The sequence below is a fragment of the Dermacentor albipictus genome, chromosome 8 (assembly GCF_038994185.2).
Source record: "Dermacentor albipictus isolate Rhodes 1998 colony chromosome 8, USDA_Dalb.pri_finalv2, whole genome shotgun sequence".
NCBI classification, from domain to species: Eukaryota; Metazoa; Arthropoda; class Arachnida; order Ixodida; family Ixodidae; genus Dermacentor; species Dermacentor albipictus.
In genome coordinates this window covers 45,921,622-45,945,783 of record NC_091828.1, presented here as the reverse complement: position 1 = coordinate 45,945,783, position 24,162 = coordinate 45,921,622, and the positions used below count along the sequence as shown (strand labels likewise).

Sequence of the window (24,162 nt, the reverse complement as noted above, 5' to 3'; positions counted from 1 at the left end):
AGTGCAGAAACCACGCGCACACCAATGTGCGCTCGAAAAAGCGCGCGAAAGCATGTAGCGAGCCGCGCCAATTCAATCCAGAAGCCAGAGCATGGAGAGGGGGCACGGAGTGAGAGGGGGCTTTGATAAGTGACACCAATGGTGACACTATCAACACTACAGTCATGCGATACTGGCCATGCAGTGGCCCTAAGCTCAACGTTACCTTACATGCACTTGTGTAATTGTGCTGACCCCTCCAGCTGTAGCCTCAGCACTTTTCATTTGTTGCTCTCAGATACAGCACATTTCCTTGACTTGCAGCTTGTTAGCAGCTCTTATGTGTGAGCGGTGGAGTTGTGTCATGCTATGTGCGCATGGTGAGCGAGCAGGTAAACAAACGGACGTCCCTGGTGCTGTCGCTTGGGGGCACCTTCAAAGGTAAACATGGATTCGCGCACAAATCAGCTCATTATACCTACGTCCGCTGCTTCCTTTGTTCATGTTGTAACGGCACGTTTATACACACGAAGAAGAAAAGGAGCGGTGGAAGAGGAGGACTTTGTTTTTGCTCTGGCGACCTCGCTTCATCCAGTGCTTTAGTGCTGGGCTTTCTAAATAGACGCCTCCCGCTTTGTAACAATACGTCATGTGCGTAACTTTGCATCCGTGAGCGATATTGCAATAACACTAATACAGTAGATTACACAGGTGGTGTGCCTGCCTTAATTTTTGTCTGTGCTGTTTTTAGGATATCATTTACGAACTACCTAGACGAACTGTACACACTCGTGATGTTTACACCTAAAAACTTTTCCCGGTGGCATGAGGAGCATATGTTCCACTTTGTGGAAGTTACGTACTAAAGTGCTTTTGGCCTGTATACCAGGATCTGTGTACCGTCATTTGTCTAATTCGTTTTATTGTGCTGCTGTCTTTGCAGCTTCTGCTGATGCTGATATTAGCTGTACCCATCAAGATCTAGCCTATCTCTGCATCGTTGACAACAATTAGCCGCAAGTGCTGATTCCTGCTGGTTGGCTTAGTCCAGGATCTGGTATGTGTATTCATTAGCCTAAGGCATATGCTGTTGCTTCTAATACTTGAGCTGCTCCAGTAAAGGAAGATTGAATTAAAGGTTGCTTGAGTGATGCAGGACACCCTATCACTGTTGTGCTATACAGGTGGCACGGCATCTTCAGATTTAGGCCAGTAAGGCTGGCCAGTTATCTGTTGGACGTTCCTACAATGCATTAAATGCGCATATAACATTGTCTAGGCCAAAACACTTATAGTATTCTATTGCACTTGATGCCTAATGCCATCACAAAAGACAAAGTAGAATAATCCAGAAAATTTGTTTCCAGCTTTCCCAAGAGAATAAATCTTGAGAAATAATCGTGTTGCGTACTGTGACTGATCGTCCTCAGCTGTAAGCAATTTCCCTGTGGGACTACTGTTGCTTTCCAACGTGTCTTGTGTCAGGTGCACAACCACTCGCCAGTTGCATCCTCAATGTCTGGCTCATTGTCGTAAGACCGAGTCTATGTCTACAATGCATTTGCTGCGCCACGAGCGATGCCTGTGAACGGTGGCAAAACTCCAAGTATAGATTAGGTCTCAAACACAGGAAATGCTAGTAGGCCGAAACAATCACATACATTTTTTTCAACATCAGAAATATTTCTGCAGGCCTGCAGGTATGCCTGAATGTCTCGGTGTTTGTCTGAGTTGTGATCGGAAACTGTTGCCGCATTGTTCTTATGCTCATATATTATTGCAACTTTGCTACTTGCTCTGGGCTTTATGTGTAACAGTGTGGTGTACTCTGCATTTCATTCTGGCATGGACATGTGGCTGCTATGAAATATTTTGAAGTAAATTTCTTTGGCCCTTTCGACCATTTTCGTTGTTAGTTGGAGGTATGTAATGGTTGGGGGTCGGACTTGGCAAGCAAAACATTTGTTCGCTCATTTACGTTTTCATTCGATTGTTTCTTTCTTCGTTCACCTGCTTGTTCATTAGGGCTATTCGCTTACATTGACAATCATCGTGTATGGTCTCTGCACATTTTTTCTTCACTCAGGCACCAGCAATCTTACCAACAAGAGCTTAGGGCCTGCACTCTTGCTTGCTAACGTTGCGCATCTTCGATAAAGTTTTGTCTCACCTCCGTTATTACAGCAAGTCATTTCTTGAGGAGTTGTCTGCCATTGTGCATAACGTACAACAGCCTACCAGTGTTGAGCTATGGAAACACCGACGCCGACCACTGCAGAAAGCTGCTGCTGCTAATTTCCAGGAAGCTTATCAGGTGGCTTTTTAAAAATTTTGCTCAAGTAGTGACAGACAGAAATGCTGCCGCCAAGCTGCTTATAAGGAAACCACTGGCTCGAAAAGTTCTTAAGTTATAGTCGAACTTTCTGCAAGCAAATCACTGTCGCAATCTTGCTGTGCATCCCTGAAGCACAATTTGTAAGTGACGGAAGCAAAGCCGGCTGACCGCTGAAATATTTCTCTACCTTTGCCACCTCCTTTCCCTGCTTCCTCCATAGTTGTATCACTGTATCAAGCAAAGTCCCTTGACCATGTTCTGCAGCAAAGGTGATATGAATGAGTTGATGAACACTGCCGAGCCGGATGTCTGCGAGATGCAGTCATCAGACAGTGGTGTGGAGAATTTTGACGAATCCTGTGGTCATCACTGTCGAAGAGTAATGAGCTGGGAGGATTGAGGAGATTGCTCCTTGAGTATCGTGTCATTGTTTCTGTTGTGCTCGGCTTCATTGTGGCTAAAGACGGGAATGTCGTCCGTGAGGTTGACAACTCCTGTTAGTCTGCTCAGGATTTCAGGCATTTGCTTTTTGAAGTATTTCGGTGCTGACATTATGCTGGTCTAATGGGAGTCTTGTGAAGTGCAAGTGCCCAGTTGGCATTATGAATGTCATCAGCTCTTGGCATGTCGGGAAGAGAGGGATTTAGTGGAAGCCGAAATATGCATCTACTCTTGAAATAACTTGCCTCACCTAGCTGCTAGCTCACCCTTTTCCGTCCCTACGCATCCACCCATTGATACTTTCAGTGTTTTCCGTTTACATAATAAAGTTTCTTCATTCTTGAATCAAATATGGTTTGTTTAGTTCTTTTTCGTCTTTTTCGCATTAATTCATAGCGTCGCCTTGGTGCAAAATAACATTGTGCCGAAACGCATTCGACGCGTCGAAGCTGCCTGCTTTCTTCATGTCCCACTCATGTTCCTTCAAACAGAAAGGTTTTTAATGTATATGGTTAAAGAAATATACTCACTAAGGCATGCCTTCACACTCTTTTTGGGAACGGTGAACTGAGGAGCCTGCCCGCCCTGAGCTACGGCCACTGTGGTTGTGGCAGCCATTACTTCATACCACCTCAGCAATGCTAAAGCTGATCAACAAAAAGGACAAGCAGGAATTTGGAGCATACCTCACTTCACTGTGCATGTTTTTTAAAACCAACTAATCCTAACAAAATTTTCACTCTTTGAAAATTCGCCAAGTGAATCTATTGCTAAAAACTTCAAAACTCACTGCATGACGTTGTCAAAAGACAGCCAAATGCGTATAAAAAAGCTAGGAACAAATTACATCAATGGAAACCATAAACCTGCTGTCATGTCGTAATAACACACAAAAATGAAAGTAAGCATGGCGTTTCATTCCCATTAGAATAAAGCCGAACCCAGTTATAACAATATTCAAGTGCCAGGAAAATTCTGTTGTTTACCCAATAGTTGTTATAGGGTTGAATGAAAAAATTAATATAGGGGGATATCAGAGCTACTGTGAAAAAACTATAATGGGGAGTAGATCGGCGCCCCTCCCCACCACGTTCCTCCATGTGACTGCTGAGTGTGTTCCCTCATTAAACTGTTTCCTTGGTGCTTAGATCGCGTGCAGTAAGCCATGGCTGTTGGTGGTAGAGCCCCTCACCAGGCCCCATAGCAAATTTTGGTTATATGCTGAAAGTAGTTACATATCCTCTAGGGAGCGTTCTGCCGCAAAAATTTTTGAAATCGGCTCATTAGTAGCTGAGAAAGAAATATTTCAGTGCCGCGACCCCATTATTTCAGAAGGCGAGCTCCACTGCATAGCGAGGCACTCTTTGCACTCACTTCATTTAGCCTCTGCAAGCGAAATTTCTTCCCTGCATTCTCCCATACCGGACCTCAAGGATCATGTGACGCATATGTCACGGGCGCTGCCTTAATTTTTTTTTTTCTACCTTTATTTTTTTCCGCTGACAGTGTTGTGCGTGAGCTGTCGTGGTGTCTCATTTTGTGCAGCGCATGATTTTGCACGCTGTGCACAAGGACACATGACTTGCGGTGTAATTCAGTGCTACACAAATACTGAGTCTGAACAAGCGGATCGCAGCGCATGATCACGCACTGGAACGTGGTAATAAATGGCATAGTTTCAGTACCTGTGCATGTGACGGCATGACCGTAGGAACAAGCAGATGAAGTGGAAGTACATCTCTTTTGCTTCGATGCGAAGTAAAACAAAACAAAAAAAAAACATGCAGATATTCCATCTTTGTGTTTTATTATTTCCCTAAACTTCAGCTCGTCAATTCAAGCAACAGATCATACAATTAACAGATGTTGCCTTGAATAATTCTTGAAGTCAGGTGTCACCACGAGCGATGGTGCTGGGACACGACTCCGTCACTGTCCGGCGTGGAGCGTGGTCGCTGCGAGAGAAAGGGAAAACGGCATTCGGATTGAAATTTCAGAACTTTCCATGGCGCATAGCGACGTTATTCTTTGCAAACATGTTCGCTGGCACGCATTGTATGCCCTGCGCTTGTCAGCTCAAGATGACCAGACCTGGTGAGGGGCCCTTTAAAGAATGGCACTGCTATAACAATTGCAAAGATGGGTCATGGGTGGCACGCGATACGCAAGCTCTGCCGAGGCATTGCTTTGGTAGCCCTAAAAAAGGGCTTTTAAATAATGCAAGAAGGTTGTCGCAACAGCCTGTCAGCTTGAGAAATCCAGAAGAAATCCTGAGGCAAGATGGCCGCGAACATCTCGCCACATACCGTATTTACACGATTGTAAGTCAACTCGAACGTAACCCCCCCCCCCATATAGCGTGACAGGGGGAAAAAAAAGCATACCCGAGGGTGCATTCGATAACGCAAATCTATTAGTAGCTGACATGGTTACTGGACTACTCGTCTTAACTAGTGCTGCCATCATCGGCTCTGCTACGATCCCACAACACTTGTCGTCCAGCGAAATTCCACATTTGGCAAACGACTGCATCACGAAATCTTGTGGAACAGCAGCCCACGCCGAATGCATCCGACTACACACAGCCGTCAGGGAAGCTCTTTTGACAGGTCCAGTTGGCGTAAGTTCGTGGTCTTCTGTCGCCAGCCACTCGTACTCATGGCGGAGCAGGTCCTTAAAAGGCGACGATCCGATCTTGTCTCATGACCATCTTGCACTTTACTGGCAGGGACTGATCTTGCACTTCAGCGACGTACGCTGCAAGCTTGGCCTACAGCTCCAGAAAGCATGCAGGCTTCAGCATGTGGGAAATTCCTCACTTGCCGTCACAAGTGAAAGTTTCATTTCGATGCAGTAGTCACTCTCGCACCACCTGTTCAGAAACACCGAACTTGCAGCCCGCTGCGCAGTGATTTGTTTCTTCGGTGTAAAGGATGGCAGCCCTCTTGAACGCTGCTGTGAACGAGTGCCGAATGATTAGTGGGCCTGGAGCACTCATAATGACTGAAAAAGCATGGAAGTAGCACGTAGCTGGCAGTCAAGTTGAACGCGTCAAACCAATGCCTTTGGTCAAACTGTAGAGAAAAACCAGTGAGCTATGTCTGCTCTTCCTTGAACTACCGATACTCCCCGCAAGCGGCGCCATTCTGAGGGTGTCACGGCGAATGGAACAGCAGCGCTTCCATCAACTATCAACAACACCCTTCTCCCCCCTTCTCCCATGAGTGTAGTGTGTACTGTAAAACTCAAACATGTTGAAAAACCTTTCCGAAAAGCGAACAAACACGCGGCATAGCGAAAAGCTACGGGTAGGGCCATAGAGCAAGCATAAAATTGTAACTATGTCGTAGCTCCCGTTGGTCTCACTTTTTTGGCGGCGCCATGTTTTGGTTTCTATTGTAAGTCGACCCCCCTTCTTCAGATTTTCAAATTTAGAAAAATGGGTCGACTAACAATTGTGCAAATACGGTACTTCTCACTGGCTTGCACGAGGAAACCCTATGTCCGTCAGCCTTGGAGGCTTTACACGACGCTTACTGACATCCTTCTCCAAGGCTTCTCCAGGTGCTCTTCATAGTGCAGCGAAGGTTCCTCTCGAAAACGAAGCACCGGAGGGACTGAATCATCTGCCACGTGTCCTGTGAGGACAACATTGAGGCATGCCCTACTGTGTCATCGCACCCATCATTGCTGTTGCTGTCTGATGTGAGCACATTCGCGACAACTGCCTCATCGGTTAGAAGCACCCAGTTTCCAAATCTATAGCTGTGCGTTTATTTTTCACCAGCAACGTCGTGCATTGCTGATGATCAGTGGACAGATCAGCCATCTTCCGTTTTGGTGATGAGTCAAACGAGGCTGAGAAACCACGTGGCCAGGAACGAATTAGACAGAACCAAGAAAAACGAATGTGAGAAATTAAGCTGTTTACAGACACTGCGCTGAATGAGGAGCCAGTGAGCAATTCGGGAGTAGCGCAGTTGTTGTGGTCAATTCATGTTTGAGAGGTTGGCATGGCATAGAGCTACGAGCGCAGCCCATTCGTGTTCGGAGGCGTGAAATTGTGACGGGTCAGCGATGCTTAGAGAAGGCTGGAAAATGAGCGCGTGGTGGCTGTTGGGGTAGTGGGCCATTATTCAGCGGCTCAAATTTCTCATTTTCCTTCTTTCTTTTCAAGGATTTCACATTTCACTACCATTTCACACAGACACCCAGCAGCCAGGCTTCATCATTATAGCCGATAATGGGGCATAGGGGCATTGTAGTAAGCAGGTTATTTCACCATGGAAAGCATATTAAAGTTGACGGTGCAGCAGCTTCTGATTGTTATAACCGATATGTTGTTAAAACTGGTATCGTTATAAGTGGGTTCGACTGTACTACTGGTTGCTTCAAAGGAAAATTTTGGGATGAAGCAGGAGCCCACTTTACGTTGCGCCTTCAGTGCATGTCATGAGCATGCAAGCAACTGCCTGTGTAATGTGTAGCCAGATGCACCGTTGTGCCGACACAACATTGTCAACAGCGTCATTCCGGCTCGAGCAGTACAGTTGCAAGCGCCACCACGCGGCTCCCAGTCGCAATGCATGGCAGCGTACTCCTAATGGCAAAGCAAGCAATGTCCCAGGCAAAGTTTTTAGAGGAGGTGTTGGTCAGTGCTACATGAACAGTGAGGCAGACCCAAGGCAATCGCTCGCTGGAACACGCTTGAAAAGGACAGTTTCATTGTCGGTGTGTGTGACTGAACGATGCGGGAATAAGCCGACGAACCGGAAGTACACAAGATCACTGAGAGATGCTAGTCAGGGTGATTGAACAGTGGCACGTACTGAGGGCCTCATACCCAGTGACCCAACTTGGCATCAAGGAAGTTTGTTGAAGAGCAGCACATGCCCACTGTTACATGCACAGTGACCCAAGTTGGCACGAAAGAGAGTAGGTGCATACACATACACACAGACGGAGACCTACCGCTATCTGGGTGAAGTTCTTGAATAATGCCATTGCATTAAAAATGAACTTTGGGCTGGCAATGTAATGTGTAGGGCAGGTAAACAACAGCTTATAAGGCTTACTGAATATGTACCAGTGGAACTGACATACAATCGTAGACACCAGACAGGTAGTGTGAGGAAATGGAAAATTTGCAAGCACAGGATGGTATCAGCTGGCACAAGGGATGAGGAGATCACAAGGATGAGGAGATTGGAGATCCTACAGTAGACATTAAATAGGCTGATTGCAATAACCTTAGGATGTTGTAATCACTTTTCATTAGTTGTACTACACCAGTAGCTTTAAAATGTATGAGACAAAAAACTGTCTGAGATGCGTTCTGCTGTAATAAACCTCCCACAAAAAAAGAGGTTGCCCTGCTTTCGAGTATTCAATGTGGATTGTCCTTTGTAGCCGTCTAGGAATACTGAACCAAAAAGGTTTTGTGTTCCTTGGCTATGAATTGTGAATTGCCCCTGCATTTATTTTATTGTTATTTACCTCGTGTTCTTGATGCTGTAACAGGACTGCAATCGTCCCAATTATTTTTCGCAGGCCTCACAAATGCGATGAGCCTAGCTGAAAGCATCACTGCCAAAACGGCGTGCCATGGCCCTTCCAAGGTTGCCGGTCAGGTCGAGGTTGGCATGCAGTGCAGCTTGCCTCTGGCTGACAAGTCTGTCGGGTGCTCGTTGAAATTAGGGAGCGAGTCTAAGAGCGTGCAGACTGTGGATCGGTTATGCTCCACCTCAGGTGGGCAGTGACAAACATTTCTCTTACATTTGCTTACAGGTGTGCGTGTTGTAAATTTGGAAGTCTGCCTAGCTTCGTGTGGCTTGCTCAAATGTGTATGATGTTCTGCTGCTGAGGACAGATTAGCAGGTTTGTGATTTTTGTCGGCTTATGATTGGGGCAAAATGCTCTACTTAGCACATTGAAGCGCCATAGCTGGCATAGCATAATCCATAGCCTTCTTGTCCTGGTGGTGTTGTAGCTCTTACGTTGCTCTACGACAATTTTACACCCAGTGAGTCTCTTACTTATGTGTATGCCGGTTTATTAGTGTAAGAATGTGAATATTGATCAATGTGGCACGTCAGTTGACCCCTATGTTTAGGTTAATAAAGTTCAAACAAAAGTTTTTAATGCAGTCAACTATAGAACATACCTTGTTTCATCGATATGCTCATTCATTGAGGGAGGCGAAAACTGCACAGGAACCGTCAGGATTCTTGTCCTGGGACACCTTTGAGTCGCAACATCCCACAGCACGTCATCGGTGACAGGGTGTCTACCAACTGGGAAAACCGGGAATTCTCAGGGATTTTGCATAGTCTTGAAATACTCAGGGAAAACTCAGGAAATTTGTGCTCAAAGCTGGGAAAATTAGCTGTCATTTTATTGAAAGGGAACGAAAGTTGCGTGAATGCTGGGTTGAGTAACAGGAATCTAACGAATCATCATTAGATTGCTGTGTTACTCTGTAACGAGTAACGAATTACTTTGTTCCTCTGTAACGACATGGCGTCATCAAACAATGACGCCATTTCGTCGGTTGGAGGAGTTGCCAGTGTATGGTAAATGACCAATTTTCTGGACACCCTATTTTTGGGACATGACCGATAACTAGGACGGCTTCACAGCACCACCACATACTCTATAGAGTCGAATGTATAAGAACGTCTGAAATTTCGAATGAAAGAAGCCTTTGCCGTCCAATTTTCCAGACTTTTTGCTATGACTGCAGGTCCGAAACAGCAATAATCAAAACCACCACCACTGCCATTTTGATTATCTCGCCACTTGAAACCGGCGCTCTCGTACGCAGATCCACTGGCAGCCATAGCCACCACCGCGGCAACACTAGGCTGAGCTGCTTCGATGTTCGCTATTAATTTTTTTTTCCGTTCTGTGCCATGTTTTTAACTGACAGAATTCACCGCTGTCGGCAATAGCACCGACTCCTGCGCATTGCATAATGCCGGTTCCGGAAAGTCAGCTCCGTGTCTACACAGCAGTTTTAAGCAGTGAAGCATATGCAAAGTATTGCTGTGAAGCTTAACAAGCGTGGGAAGGGCCAATTTATTTATTTATTTATTTATTTATTTTATTTAACAATACTGTCAACCCCCTTGCGAGGGTCCTTACAGAGAGGGTTATGAAAAAATACATATAAAAGAAAAGAACATGTGCAATAATCACAAACACAGAATACATCGAAATCAAGCGGCGCATTCGCACAAATAGTCATCCAGAGATTTTTTGAATTTGGACAAATCAGTATGTTCCACTACACACATCGGTAGCTTGTTCCACATTTCAATCACATCGGGGAAGAAGGAGTGCCTGAATGTATTAGTGTGAGTGGTATAAGCTTGGATAGATCGGTTATGGTTGGTTCTGGAGCTCCGTTTGCCAGGTGCGAGTATGTATGTTTCCTTCCTAATATTTATTTGGCCTTGAAGTATTTGGAATAATAATTTCAATCGATGTTTTTGTCTACGCGTTTCTAGCAGGTCCAGTTTAGAAAAACGGAGCATTTCTGTGACTGAATCAGTCCTTCGATATCGGGAGCATATAAAGCGCACCGCGTACCTCTGAATTTTCTCTAGTTGTTCCTTCAAATAACCTTGATGAGGGCTCCATACCTCTGACGCGTACTCAAGAAGTGGCCTTACAAAAGTTTTGTATGCAGCGAGTCATACATCGCATGTAGCACCCTCCAATTTTTTTCGCAAGAAATATAACCTCCCGTATGCTTTTGAACAAAGATTATTTATATGTATACTCCACGATAAGCTTTCTGTTATCGTTATTCCCAGGTATTTAAACTGACTTGTATTCATCAGACACTTGTCACCAATAGTATATGGAAACAAAAGGCGGCCCCTTTTTTCTGTGGTAATATGTGTATATGTTGATTTAGAATAATTTATTTCCATACTCCATTTGTTGCACCATCCGCTTAACGCCTTTAGACAGTTATTAAGCTTAAGTTGGTCAGCCGTGTTTCGTACTGTAGAATAAAATAAACAGTCATCTGCGAACAGTTTAAGATGTACATCTGGTTCCATCACAGCAGTAATGTCATTAATATACACCAAAAATAAAAGCGGTCCCAGGACAGATCCCTGCGGGACTCCCGAGAGTACTGCCAGTGAGCCGGAGACATGACCATCCATTCTGACCACCTGGTTGCGATTCATTAAGTGAGCTTTAATCCACTTTATTAAAGTCGCATTAAGGCCGGTTGTTTCCAGTTTGTAAATCAGCTTCTTGTGTGGCACCTTGTCAAAAGCCTTGGCGAAATCTATGGCGATTACGTCAATCTGCTCTCTGGCATCAATCGCCCTTGCGAAATCATGAATTGTCTCTACGAGTTGTGTGGTAGTGGAAAGGCCTGTTCTGAAGCCATGCTGGTATGGGTAAAGTAAACAATTATTTTCTAAATGGCGAATGATATGCTTAGCTATTATGTGTTCAAGAAGTTTACAAGAAATGGATGTAAGAGATATAGGCCGGTAATTATTCACTATTGTTCGATTGCCGCCTTTAAACACCGGAATAACTATTGCACTGCGCCAATCTTGGGGTACAGAATGAGTTTGCAATGATTTTTGAAATATAAGGGTCAAGTAACGCGACGCCCACTCAGCATATCTTTGAAGAAACTGGGTCGCTATGTCATCGAGTCCACACGCTTTTTTTTGCATCTAAATTCAAGAGCTGCTGAAATACGCCCTCCTGTGTAATTATGATGTCATTCATTTGGCTTGGCTCTGTGCTTTCAGAACTAACATCGACGTCATCATCGTTCGTGGTGAACACGGACTGAAAGAAGTGATTAAAGTGCTCTACAATATCTTTTTTGTTTATCAGAACTTGATCTTCTTTCCTGATTTCCTGTACCTCTTCCTTTCTATCACTGAAATATCGGCAAAACTTTTGCGGTGATGTTCTGAGGAAGCGGCTAAGCGTGTCACTGAAGAGTTTTTTTTTAGCATCGTGCAGGGCTTGCTTCATCTCAGCTCGAAGTCGCGAAACCTGAGTAGATTTATTTTTGCTTTTACGTAGCCTTTTTATTTTTCTTTTCATATGCATTATGTTCCTGGTCATCCAGGGGCTTCGGTGCTTTGTCTTCTTTACGCGTTTAGGGATATAGGTGTCCTCGCAGTGTTGTACAATTACCTTAAAGTTCTGCCACAACTCTTCTACTGTTTTAGTATGGAAATCAATTTCAAAGTCAGTAAATGCAGAATCCAGGTAGTCAAGGATGGAAACATCATCCGCGCGTCCATAATCGTTAATGCGTACAGGGATGTAAGGCCTGAAACAAACACTTGCTCCCACTGTGATTGTAACAATAATCATCTTGTGGTCAGAGATACCATTCGCAACGTTAACAATATAAGCACCTATTTTATCTGACACAAACACCAGATCCAACAATGACCGCGATGTGGCCGTTACTCGTGTGTCTTCTTGAACAATTTGGTTTAGATTATATATGAACATGAGTTCCAATAGCTTCTCTATTCTAGATGAATCGGAGCCAATAGCGAATGGGTTTTGCCAATCTATGTTATGAAGATTAAAATCGCCAGTCATTATTAATCTCGCGTCTGCTTTGACATTTGCACGTAGGAAAGTGTTTAGGTCTTCCAGCAACCCAGGCGAAGCAGAAGGTGCGCGATACACTGCGCCAACAATGTAGGTAATGCCATGAAATGTAATGTTGCACCAAACCGTTTCAGGAACATCGCAATCAATCAATACAGCAGATACAGAGTTTTTTACTATGATACAAACGCCCTCACCACGTGTGTCCCTGTCTTTCCTAAACATTCGATAGCCGGGAGGAACAATACAGTCATCAGATATATTTTTATGTAACCACGTTTCTGTTATTACCACAACATGTGGGCTTTGTGAAAGGAGCAGATATTCTAATTGTGTAGTCTTATTTACAATACTTCGCGCGTTCAAACTTAAAATGCGTAGCTATATCTGTGATGATGAGCCCGAGGTGTTGCCTATGGTATCAGGATCATCAGTGCCACTTGGCCGATCTGACCTGTGCTGTCGTCTGTTATCAGCCCTATGCCCTAAGTTTTTAGACAGCAGGCAGCGTTCATTGCGGTTGTGATCCCAAAAATATGTATCGTTGTTTATGCGAAGTTTATCATGAACGATCAGGACCTTTGCTTTCTTGGCCCTGTCTGCGGCTGCGCTTTCCCATAGTTTTCTGCGTATATCTAATGTTTCTTTGCCATAGTCAGAGCTAATACGCCAAGCAGTACCTTTTAATTTAGCACCTTTTTTCAGCAAGCTTTCCTTTTCTCTGATATCGTAAAACCTCAGAATAACCGGTCTACATTTTGGTGGTTGGGGTTTACCAAGGCGATGAATTTGCTCAACTGTGTGAACCTGTACACCCATAGTTTTTTGAAATATATTCTCCAGAACAAGTTCTTTTAGTTTTGACTCTGTTTCTGCACCATAGTCAGTCCCCGTTTCAGTGACGTCAAAGACTAACAAATTATTACGCTGGCTCCTGTTCTCGTAATCGACTAACTTTGCAGCCTGTTCATGAACTATACTTTCTAAACGCCCAATCCTGCTGTTCATTGTATCAACTGCATCAAAAAGGCTCTGTATCCTGTCTGTCTTTGCGCTCAGTGTGACAATTTCACTTTTAATGTCATCCATCTTACGAGCGAACGCAGTCTGATTGCGAATAATTTCTTCTAGCATTTCGTTTACCTTGGGTCCGGGATTCTCCTCAACATCTCCCGCCATAAGCAACAAAAGAAGCATTGACCAGCAGTCATACAAAATATCACAACACTTGCACCTAATTGTCATGGAACACAGTATGTATTCTTTAATTATATACGTGTACACCTGCCATCTACTGTCATCTTCAGAGCTTTTTTGGACGTGCCTGTGGTGATTTGAGCCCTTAAGGACAGTGAAAGACATGCATTCCTTTTTTTTCGGACTGCCTGATTTTTCTGACGTTGACTGCACAACTGACCAAAAGGATGCTTCCAATTTTCCATGAGGCTAATGCGTGGCAGGAGGAGGACGAGTACAGAAAGGACCGATGCATTGAGGAATGAATAGGAAAGGAAGTGTGCCGCTGCTTCTTCAAAGGAGCTTGAGCTCAAAAAATAAAGTGTTGGCTGATGCCGAGATCCAGGTGTCCCTCATCCACACCACTGAGATATTATGCATGGGCTGAGAGTAGGTTCGCACAGTTGAGGTTGACTGTCCAGCTGCAGAAAGAGAATCGCACTTGTGAGAAAGTTCAGTCCCCATACCAATCAGCTTGCTGACAGTTGATAGAAATGACTCATATTCGAAAATATTGGCTTCTGTATGCATCTATCTTTATTTGTATTTGAAAATGTCCGACTCGATTTGCAATGGGCTTTACCATCTTTTTCGTATTTGCACTTTTTCAAAGATATTTTATTTGCTCTGCATTTTACCAATGCCTTCCTTCCATTTTCTTTTTTAATGCAGTAAGCACTACTCTTCACTATTGAAACTAGATCAAGTCTTTCTTTTTTTTTAACATGCTTACTAGAGAGTGACACAATCAGGTTAATGGTGGCAGCTCGTAACACAAAACAGAGTTTTTTGTCACTCAGCGAATTTTGCAAGTACATTCGGGGAAAACCTGGAAAACTCGGGGAAATTTGGAAATGTCAGCTTAGTAAACACCCTGGGTGATGACTAAGCAGGACTAGACATGCGCAACACTGTTATCAAGCAATGAGCAACATGCACTGGGCACCTGAGGTGCACGTCAGCAGTCACTTCAGTCGACTGGCAGTCATCTTGGGGTGAATGCTGGCCATACACTCATTTTGATGCTCTCCCGTCTATGGCAGCCGCAGGCTTTTTGCAGAGTGCGGTGGCCGATGGGATCCCTTCTGTGCCACCAGTTTGTTCCAGCGGATAGGCATTCTTCCACTCCACGCTTCTTACAATGTGCTACAAGCTACCATATTTACATGATTGTAAGTCGAGCCCTCCATATCGCGTGCGACAGGGAGAAAAAAAATACCTGAGGGCGCATTCGATAATGAAAATTTCCCCGCGGGCGTCTGCGCAAGCAGGCGTTTTGGTATGTTGATACACCACGTACCCGAGCACACGAGGGTTGGACCCTCCCGCGTGTAGCCATGCATGGCTTAGCTATGTCTGGGGAAAGGGGATCCTGGGGGTTGAGCCGATGCTGGCTGTTTGGACCTTTAAAGCCCCCCGGCGGAGGCAACACACCCCTTTGGCCCCTGCTTCACATAGACGGCACCCCCGGACTAACCCACCTGGGGGAAATCGGCAGTCGCCTTTTCCTGTCTCTCTCTCCTCAAACCTTCGTCTTTCCCTCCCACTTTTAGTCCTTTCCTGTCTCCTTCTCTCTTCTATTTACTTCCTTTCTCCTTGGCGGCAAGGGTTAACCCTGTGTGGCTATCCAACCTTGGGTACACCATATTCGGTTGTAGTGATGGCGTACGACTGGCGTCGTGCAGACTTGTATGCAAGCACTGCCACGTCCCCTCGTTGGGCTTCATGGTGGGCGGTCAGCGCTGTTGCCAAATGCATACATATTTTCATGGAAACTTCTTTCCCCTCCTTTGCTGATCGCCCTCAGAAACGAGGGCCCACCGAAAATGTCTTCAAGTTTTTTGGACACCAAATCCAGAATTTTCCCTGCTTCCACGTTATTCACTCTGAAAAGCCAAACAAAGCAGTCCGAACCATTTGACCATTCCTTGTCTCAAAGTCCTTGACTGATGTTTTTGGTCCAGGTTACAAGGTGTCGAGGATGGCAAGCGGTGACCTCCTCTTAGAGCTCTGCGATCTGAAACAATATGAGAATCTACAGAAACTAGTGTCATTTGGGGAGACCCACATAACAGTAACGCCGCACCGTACAATGAACACCACCCGTAATGTGTTGGATGATGATTTGCTTGAGCTGACTGAAGCGGAACTCCTGGAGGGCTTCAGTGAGCAAAATGTTATCAATGTCAGAAGAATAAAGATGAGGCGAGATGGTAAAGAGATCCAAACCAAGCACCTAATAATCACCTTTGGTTCAAGTGTCCTGCCCGAGTCAATCGAGGCCGGGTACACCAAGCTCCGTGTCGGGCCGTACGTGCCCAATCCACTCCGATGTTTCAAATGCCAGCGCTTCAGCCACAGTTCGCAGAGCTGCCGAGGCCGCCAAACATGTGCGAAATGCAGTGCGCACGAACACACATCTGAAGCTTGTGAGAATCCTCTCCACTGTGTAAACTGTGATGGGGAGCACGCCGCATACTCGCGGTCGTGCTCATCCTGGAAAAAAGAAATGGAAATTGTAACAGTTAAAGTAAAGGAAAAGATAAGTTACAAGGAGGCACGCAGGCGGGTATTGTACCTGCCCAAGAAAACCTTTGCTGATGTGGCGCGTCAGGGGGCAGTGTCACAACGGCCTCCGGCGGCTGTCCGACCCACAAGCAGTGAGTCGGCAGCTACGCCATCTGCCCCCGCGGCGGTTGCAGCTAGCGCTGCTCCGCCAACCCAGCAGACGGGGCCATCGACCCTGAAGGGGTAGGCGCAGCCGAGGCTGCCCCAACCTCCGAGGCCCCTTCCAGCGCTGGCAACGGCCAGCGCAGCCAAATCCCTCAGGGAGCCCCATCAACCTCCGCGCTGGTGGGCACAGGGGTCTTGCATTCTGGGGCAGGACTCTCTTGAAAAACCTCTCGCTCACAAGAGCGCTTGTCCGGCGTCTCACAGGAAGCAATGGACACTACACTTGTCCTCAAGGCGCACCAAACGCCTAAGAAGTGCCGAGACTCGCTCGAATGCTTCAGAAAGGGCAAAACCCCTATTACAGGGCCCCGAAAGGGCTCTGTAATCTAAGGCATCACTTCCGTTTCCGTAAACACAGCACCAATTTACTTTAAATATGGATACACAAATCATTCAATGGAATATCAGAGGTCTTCTTAGGAATCTTGATGATGTGCAAGAACTCATCCATAAACACAATCCAGAAGTGCTGTGTTTACAGGAAACACACTTAAAATCAAAATACACAAACTTTCTTCGACAGTATGTTACTTTTCGCAAAGATCGCGATGATGCCGTCGCACCATTGGGTGGTGTTGCGATTCTCGCTCATAAAAGTATAGCATGTCAACCTTTACAGCTACGAACGGCCCTTGAGGCAGTTGCGGTTTGAGGTATTCTGCTAAACAAACTGATCACTATTTGCTCACTTTATATACCCCCACATTATAAACTAAGCAAACATTAATTTCAGTCCTTTATAGATGAATTGCCAGAACCCTATGTTGTTCTTGGCGATTTCAATGCACATAACTCCCTGTGGGGCGACCCTCGTATAGATGCGCGAGGACGTCTTGTTGAACAGTTCCTTTTTTCTTCTGGTGCGTGCCTGTTGAATAAGAAGGAACACACATATCACTCTCTTGCAAACAGAACCTATTCAATAGATCTTAGCATAGTCTCCCCATCTGTACTGCCTGAACTTGAATGGGAAGTTACCGACAACCCTTACGGCAGCGACCACTTCCCTATACTGCTAAGATCACCTAAAGAAAACGAATACAGTCGCCGACCGTTTATTCGTACCTCACGGGGACTGCGGAAATGTCCGAATAAACAGGTGTCCGAAAAAGCAGATTAAGAAAAGAAGTGAAATCCTTTATTTCCACGCGCTTATTCGGGCTCGGCAGTAGGCTTGAAGAAATCGTGAATGCGCCGTTGCACGCTCTTCCGTTTACGCGCAATCAGATAAGGCTGAATCTCGGAGAGGGTCGTACGGTCACTATAGGCGGCTGAAAGCACAGTCACTGCTTGTACACCCTCCGCAGGCGACGGCAGCGTAGCACATGGTGCGTTATCTTCCGACTCAAGAGTCATCGTCCGGCGATGCAGCATAAACCCGACAAATGATCTCGCCGTCGTCGAGTTCTGCGCATGTCAGTACAGCAGTGTCAGCACCTGTGAAACAGTCAAATAAGACGGTGTCCGGAATCGCAATGCAACCACTGCGCAGGTCTCGGCAGAACATTTTCCGCTTCAGTAGGGAGCACATCGGAAGGCGACAAATCTTAGGCCTCCTGGCACCCGCTTGCCGGCATTCCCCAGCGAAGTCTGCGCGGGCACTGTCAGCGCCATTAGACAGTTGACGCGATGTTTCCGTACGCCGCGTTGGATCACCGAAACCTCGACACAGCACACAAAGCAAACACCACCGTGCCGACACCAGTCGCAAAAACGAAAAATGTAACCTGCTCGCAGCGTCGTGCGCGAAGAAACAAATCAGCTGCTGGATTGTCTTGACATGGCTTACTAAGCTGAAACCGGAACTGCTGTAGAGCCACTCTATCGAACCAGGCAGAAACGATGATGAGGAGAGGGGATTCCCAGTAGCGCCACTTCGTGGGGCAGCAAGGAGGCTCCGTTCAAAACAAAAATGGCATTCAGCATGTCGAACTATGCGCCGGTCATAGTCAGTGCATGATGCTCTCGATCGAGTTGGCTCAAGGAGTGTCCGAAAAATCGGACGAGAGGTTGCAACGTGTCCGAACTTTCGGCAGTTGTTATACATTATGGTCTATGGGGAGAATGGCGGTGCTGCGAAGCTGACCGAATAATCGGGCATGTCCGAATTTTCGGAGTCCGGAAAATCAGTCGGCGACTGTATCCACCACATGCTCCTAGGTGGAAGATTGAGACAGCTGATAGGGAGAAATTTCGATCTCTTACTAATATCTCATGGGCTGACATCTCTTCGTTAGGAATTGATGCTGCAGTGGAGTTTTTTACAGCCTTCATAATAGATGCCGCATATAAATGCATATCACAAGTAAATGGATTGGCATGTAAACGGCGTGTCCCGTGGTGGAACGACGATTGTAGGATCGTGCGTAAGAAATAAAACAAAGCGTGGGGGTTGCTACGCACCTCCCCCACTGCGGAGAATCTTATCAATTTTAAAAAAGTAAAATCCTAAGGCAGGCAAACCCGCTGACAGGCCAGAAGAGAGAGTTGGCAGAAGTATTTATCAGGTATCAACTTGTATACAGATGAGGCCAAAGTCTGAAACAGGGTTAATAGGATAAGAGGGCGACAAACATACTCCGTCCCTTTGGTAAACACACAAGACAGTACCCTGCAAGACTAGGCAGATTCACTTGGGGAGCATTTTTAGAGCGTGTCAAGTTCATGAATTATTCACAATCTTTTCTCAAATATAAACAAATAGAAGAACGTAACCCATTCACAAGAAAAAGTCGAGAGAATGAGCCTTACAACCGTCCCTTTAGTATTGCCGAGCTGAGAGCTGCCTTGATCACATGCAAGAGCTGTGCACCAGGACCTGTATCAATTATGTACGACATAATTAAGAACGTACACACTGATACACAACTGACTTTACTTGCTCTTTTCAACACTATTTGGGCAGCTGGATATCTTCCACTTCCATGGAGAGAAGCGATTGTGATTCCCATTCTGAAGCAAGGTAAAGATCCTTCGTTGGCGTCAAGTTACCGCCCGATAGCCCTCCCAAGTTGCATTTGTAAACTCTTTGAGAAAATGATTAATCGGCGACTCATACATTTCCTGAAATTAAACCAAATGCTTGATCCCTTTCAGTGTGACTTCAGAAAAGGGCAGTCCATAATCGATCACCTTGTGCGCATTGAGGGAAACATTCGCGATGCCTTTCTACATAAACAATATTTCCTATCCGTATTCCTCGATATGGAGAAGGCGTACGACACAGCGTGGCGCTACGGAATCTTGAGAGACTTGTCGGGAATGGGCATCCGTGGCAATATGCTCGTCCTAATAGAAAGCTATTTGTCCAACCGTACATTCCGCGTGAAAGTCGGGAGTGTACTTTCACGTCCATTTAAACAGAAAACTATTGTACCCGAAAGAGGTGTGCTCAGCTGCACCCTCTTTATAGTTAAGATGAACACACTCCGCGCTTCATTACCACCAGCTATTTTTTATTCCGTCTACGTAGATGACATACGAATAGGTTTTAAATCCTGTAACCTTGCAGTGTGCGAAAGACAAGTACAGCAGGGATTGAACAAGATATCTAAGTGAGCATACGAAAACGGGTTTAAAATTAACCCCCACAAAAGTTCTTGTGTTCTTTTTACTAGAAAGAGAGGCCTGGTTCCAGATCCTTGTGTTCAACTGTGTGGACATCAAATGCCTATCAACAAAGAACACACATTTTTAGGTATTATACTTGACACCAAGCTTACTTTTATACAGCACATTAAATACCTTAAAGAAAAATATCTAAGGACAATGAACTCGCTTAAAATTCTATCCCACTCAACATGGGGTAGCGACAGGAAGTGTCTGATGAATGTTTATAAGAGCCTAATTCGTTCAAGATTGGACTATGGTGCCGCCGTATAAAGCTCTGCCACTCCGAGCATACTAAAGATCCTAGATCCTGTCCATCATCTAGGTATCCGCTTAGCCACTGGCACTTTCAGAACAAGCCCGATTGAAAGCTTATACGCGGAATCAAATGCATGGTCCCTCCATCTACAGAGAACTTACATCAGCCTTACATATTTCCTGAAAATACCCTCCAATCATCAACATCCATGTTTTAACACTGTTAACAATATGACCTGTACTACACTTTTCCATAATCGTCCCTCTGTAAGAAAGCCTTTCTCGCTTCGTGTGAGGGAGCTTAGTGATAAAATAGATGTCCCACTCCTCGAGCTTCGCCTAATGCATCCAACAAAGTTGTTACCGCCTTGGGAGTGGCAGGTCATATAATGTGACATATCCTTTTTAGAAGTAACAAAACACGCACCTGAGATCGAAATACGAACTCATTTCCTAGAACTCCAGCACAAGCACTCCTGCGCAGAGTTCTACACAGACGCTTCGAAGTCTAATGCCGGGGTGTCCTATGCTGCAGTCGGCCCATCCTTCTCAGAATCCAATGCACTACATCCAGAAACAAGTATATGTACGGCCGAGGCCTACGCATTACTGTCTGCTGTTAAGCATAAAAGAAAATCAAAACTTCAAAAGTCAGCGATATACAGTCGAACCTCGATATATCGAACAGCGCGGTGATCGCAAAATAGTTCGATATAGCCAGAATTCGATATATAAAATCACGTAGAAAACGCGTCAAAAACTAGCACAAATCAATCAGTGAACCAATCGTGGCGCAATAGATACTCACATGAAGCTTCAAACAAAGTATTTATTTAGTTCGCTGAAAGTACTGAAGCAGAGTAGCCTGCTTCATATTGGCAACCGCGTGTTTGACCACGGCGTCTTCAACATAGTCCAAATTGTCCACAAGAGACAGTCCAGTCCCTTCTATTGCGCCGCAGTAACGGCTTACAACGGCCAAAGCAGCTACAGCCTCAGTTGCAGTAGGGAGTGGGGTAACATCAGCGCTTGCTGGATCAGCCTCGGCAGCGTCTTCGTTTGGCCGCTCAGCAGTCACTTCTGCAGCGATCTCCACGTCTGTTAACTCCGCCACTGTTCCGGTGCTGTCGTCACCGCCAACGAAGTCCTCAATGCACATGCTGTGTGGCTCAGCACCGACAAAGCGCTCGAACTGTCTCCAGGTTTCTTCAAGCTGGCATTCTTCCTCTGTGCCATCCAACGTCAAATCTTCGGTTGCTTCCTCGGAAGCTTCTTCAATGCGGGTCATGAAACCCGCATGCCGAAAGCATTGAACTTCTCGGCGCCGAAAATGAACACAAAGTTCTTGGCCTTCTGCTGTAGCATTGGTCCCGATAAAGGAATATTCCGGCCCCTTACGTCTCTTACGCCTTCTTGACGTTTTCAAAGGCAGCTTTGCGCACCCGCCGCGCGCCTGAGTGCTGGCTCTGTTCCGCCTTGGCCTTTATGTCACTCTTATTTTTCAGCAGAGTGCTCAAAGTACTCCTTGGGATGTTGAAAGCTTCGGTGACGCTTGCTTTCTTTTCTCCATTTTCAACGCGCTGTATCAACGCTTCTTCGCGTTTGCAGCCATCACACAAACCACGACAGGCCTACGCCACACACACGACTGGCGTAGCATAATGGGCGTAGCACAAACGGCAGCGCGGCAGCACCGAGACGTGCGTGTTGTTGATGTTGTCAAACTAGCCAACCTGGCCAAGCCACGGCCACGTGAAGCCGCCGCGTGCGAAAGCCGCTACGTTCAAATGGCACCCTCGGCGCAACAGATGTGGGCAGCTGTCGTACGCAGCAGTCTGAAACGCCCATTGCTCCGCCGCTATCTTCGAGAGTGTTGCGGGAAAGTTTGCCTCCTGTCAACAGAGCGCACTTGGTGTGGGGCGGCCGAGTTCGATATATCCATTTTACATCCGGCCCCGTTCGAAATAAAAAATTAGAAATGCATGCAATTTTCCACGTGATATAGAAAGTGTTCGATATACGCAATAATTCGATATATCCGTGTTCGATATATTGAGGTTTGACTGTATACAGACTCCCTAAGTGTTGTGAAGGCCCTGATGTCACTCTATACACACAAAAATTCCATCTTGTGTAAAGCGTACATATCTAACCAGTATATCATTATATGCTGGGTGCCTGACCATGGGAGCATCGAGGGTAACGTTCTGGCGGACGAGATGGCCATGTCAATCGCATCGCAAGCTTGCAAGTGTTCTGATTTCGGCCCGTGGTAAATTCTTCACTTGCCCTCACAGGTGGAAATTTTGCTTCGCTGCAGTCGCCACTCTCGCACCACCTGTGCAGAAACATCGAACTTGTTTCTTCGCCATAAAGAACTGCAGCCCTCTTGAACGCTGCTGTGAATGAGCGCCATATGTTTAGTTGGCCAGGAGTACTCATGACGACCGAGGAAGCATGGAAGTAGTGCCACAGGTTGCACATGAGCGGTGTCTGCTCTTCCATGAACTATTGATACTCCCTGCAAGCACCGCAGTTCTGGGAGTGCCGCTGCGAATAGAACAGCGGTACTTCCATAAATTACCGACACCCCCCATAAGCGTTGTGTGCTCTGTAAAACTGAGGAATTTTGAAAAGCCCTTCCAAAAAGCAAACAAATGCGTGCGATAGCGAAAACTATGGGTAGGGCCATATAGCAAATATAAAATTGTAACTATGTTGTAGCTTCCCTGATATCTCGTTGTTCTCGGTTTTTTTTGGTGGTGCCATGTTTTGGTTTCTGTTGTAAGTCGACCCCCCCACTTCAGATTTCCGAATTTTAAAAAATGGGTTGACTTACAATCGTGTAAATACGGTAATCCACCTTTGCTGGTACGAAAAGTGGAGCCTTTTCCCTTTCACAAATGAGACACTAGCGAGCACTTCAATTGCCTTTGGAATTACTTGAATCGGCTGTCATCAGGAGAGCTCATTCACGGTGCTCACAAAAGAATTCCACCAGAATGTCTTCAAGTTCACTGTGAACAGAGTAGCCATTGCACGACAAAGCTTTTAGTGAAAATCGCCAGTGCAGCTTTCACTTGAAACAATTTATTTCCATGAAGTGAGCTTAGTACTTTGAAAAATCGAGAATGGAGAATAGCTGTTTCTTTCATTTGCACCATGTGTTTGTCAATAGCCTGAAAGGCCGCATTGCTGTCAGCGTTGCTTTGAGGTGCGACGTACCTGCAGAGGAGGTCCAGAGCCGCGATGGCTTCTCTAAGGCTTGGATTAGCCAACTCCATAGAGTCTTGTAGCTCATGCTTGTCATCACCACCACATTTAGCAGCTTGAATCGCGACCAAATTCGCAACGATCTTGGCAATGCTTTGGCACTCTGACATCTAGATGGCAGCATCCATAGTGACGCAGTCATTGTATGCGATAGTGTGGCCTTCCAATCATCGATGGTTTCCAAGTTCACACTTGCTGCTTCTCCGCTTACCCTCTTATATGCGATGCCATGCCTTTTCCAGCAACGGTCAATGCAACCATTTGGCATTGCAAAGTCAGTGATGCCCAGACTTTCGGCTATCTCAATCGCCTTCTCACGTAAAATGCTGCCGCTGAAGTTAACACTGGCAGCTTGTGCTTGTTAAAACCAAGTAAGAAGAGCCTCATTGAGGTTCCCGTACTAGGTGCTACGAGCCTGCTTAGCTTTCGGGCCGAAAAGCGCGGCATTCTCTTCTATCTCGGCATGCTTTGCTATGATACTGCTAAGCGTTGAGGGTGGCAGTCCAGTGTCTTTGAGAGTGTCGACTCTTTTCCGCGCTGACTGCTTGTCAACTGCGTTTAGTATGTCCAGCTTTCCCTCAAAGGAAAGTGCCTTCCGCTTGCGCGATGCCATCATGGCACGCCGTTGGTGCACAATGCGGGCACTTCGAACAACCGCCACTCTAAGCCATTATTATGTGAAG

General features: G+C 45.9%; 2 protein-coding genes across 9 annotated transcripts in view; one reads left to right on the top strand and one right to left on the bottom strand.

Annotated features, from left to right (window-relative positions):
- The first annotated feature begins 117 nt into the window (after positions 1–117).
- LOC135909721 (gastrula zinc finger protein XlCGF57.1-like) overlaps positions 118–24,162 on the top strand; it is a 135,793-nt gene continuing 111,748 nt past the window's right edge. For 7 of the 8 annotated variants that reach the window (XM_065441774.2, XM_065441773.1, XM_065441768.1 and 4 more), the window contains exons 1-3: positions 118–420; positions 923–1,036; positions 8,306–8,503. In XM_065441774.2, the coding sequence (XP_065297846.1) occupies positions 8,320–8,503 (184 nt within the window). In that variant the 5' untranslated portion in view covers positions 118–420; positions 923–1,036; positions 8,306–8,319. Of the gene's footprint in view, positions 421–442; positions 631–922; positions 1,037–8,305; positions 8,504–24,162 lie in introns of those variants that run through there. The other variant, XM_065441767.2, reaches the window with a different exon arrangement.
- On the bottom strand, positions 21,036–23,507 carry LOC135909751 (uncharacterized). The gene is made up of 2 exons (XM_065441815.1): positions 23,432–23,507; positions 21,036–21,520 (listed from the first exon to the last, which is right to left on the bottom strand). Exons 1-2 carry the CDS (start codon positions 23,505–23,507, stop codon positions 21,036–21,038), a joined length of 561 nt encoding a protein of 186 aa, XP_065297887.1.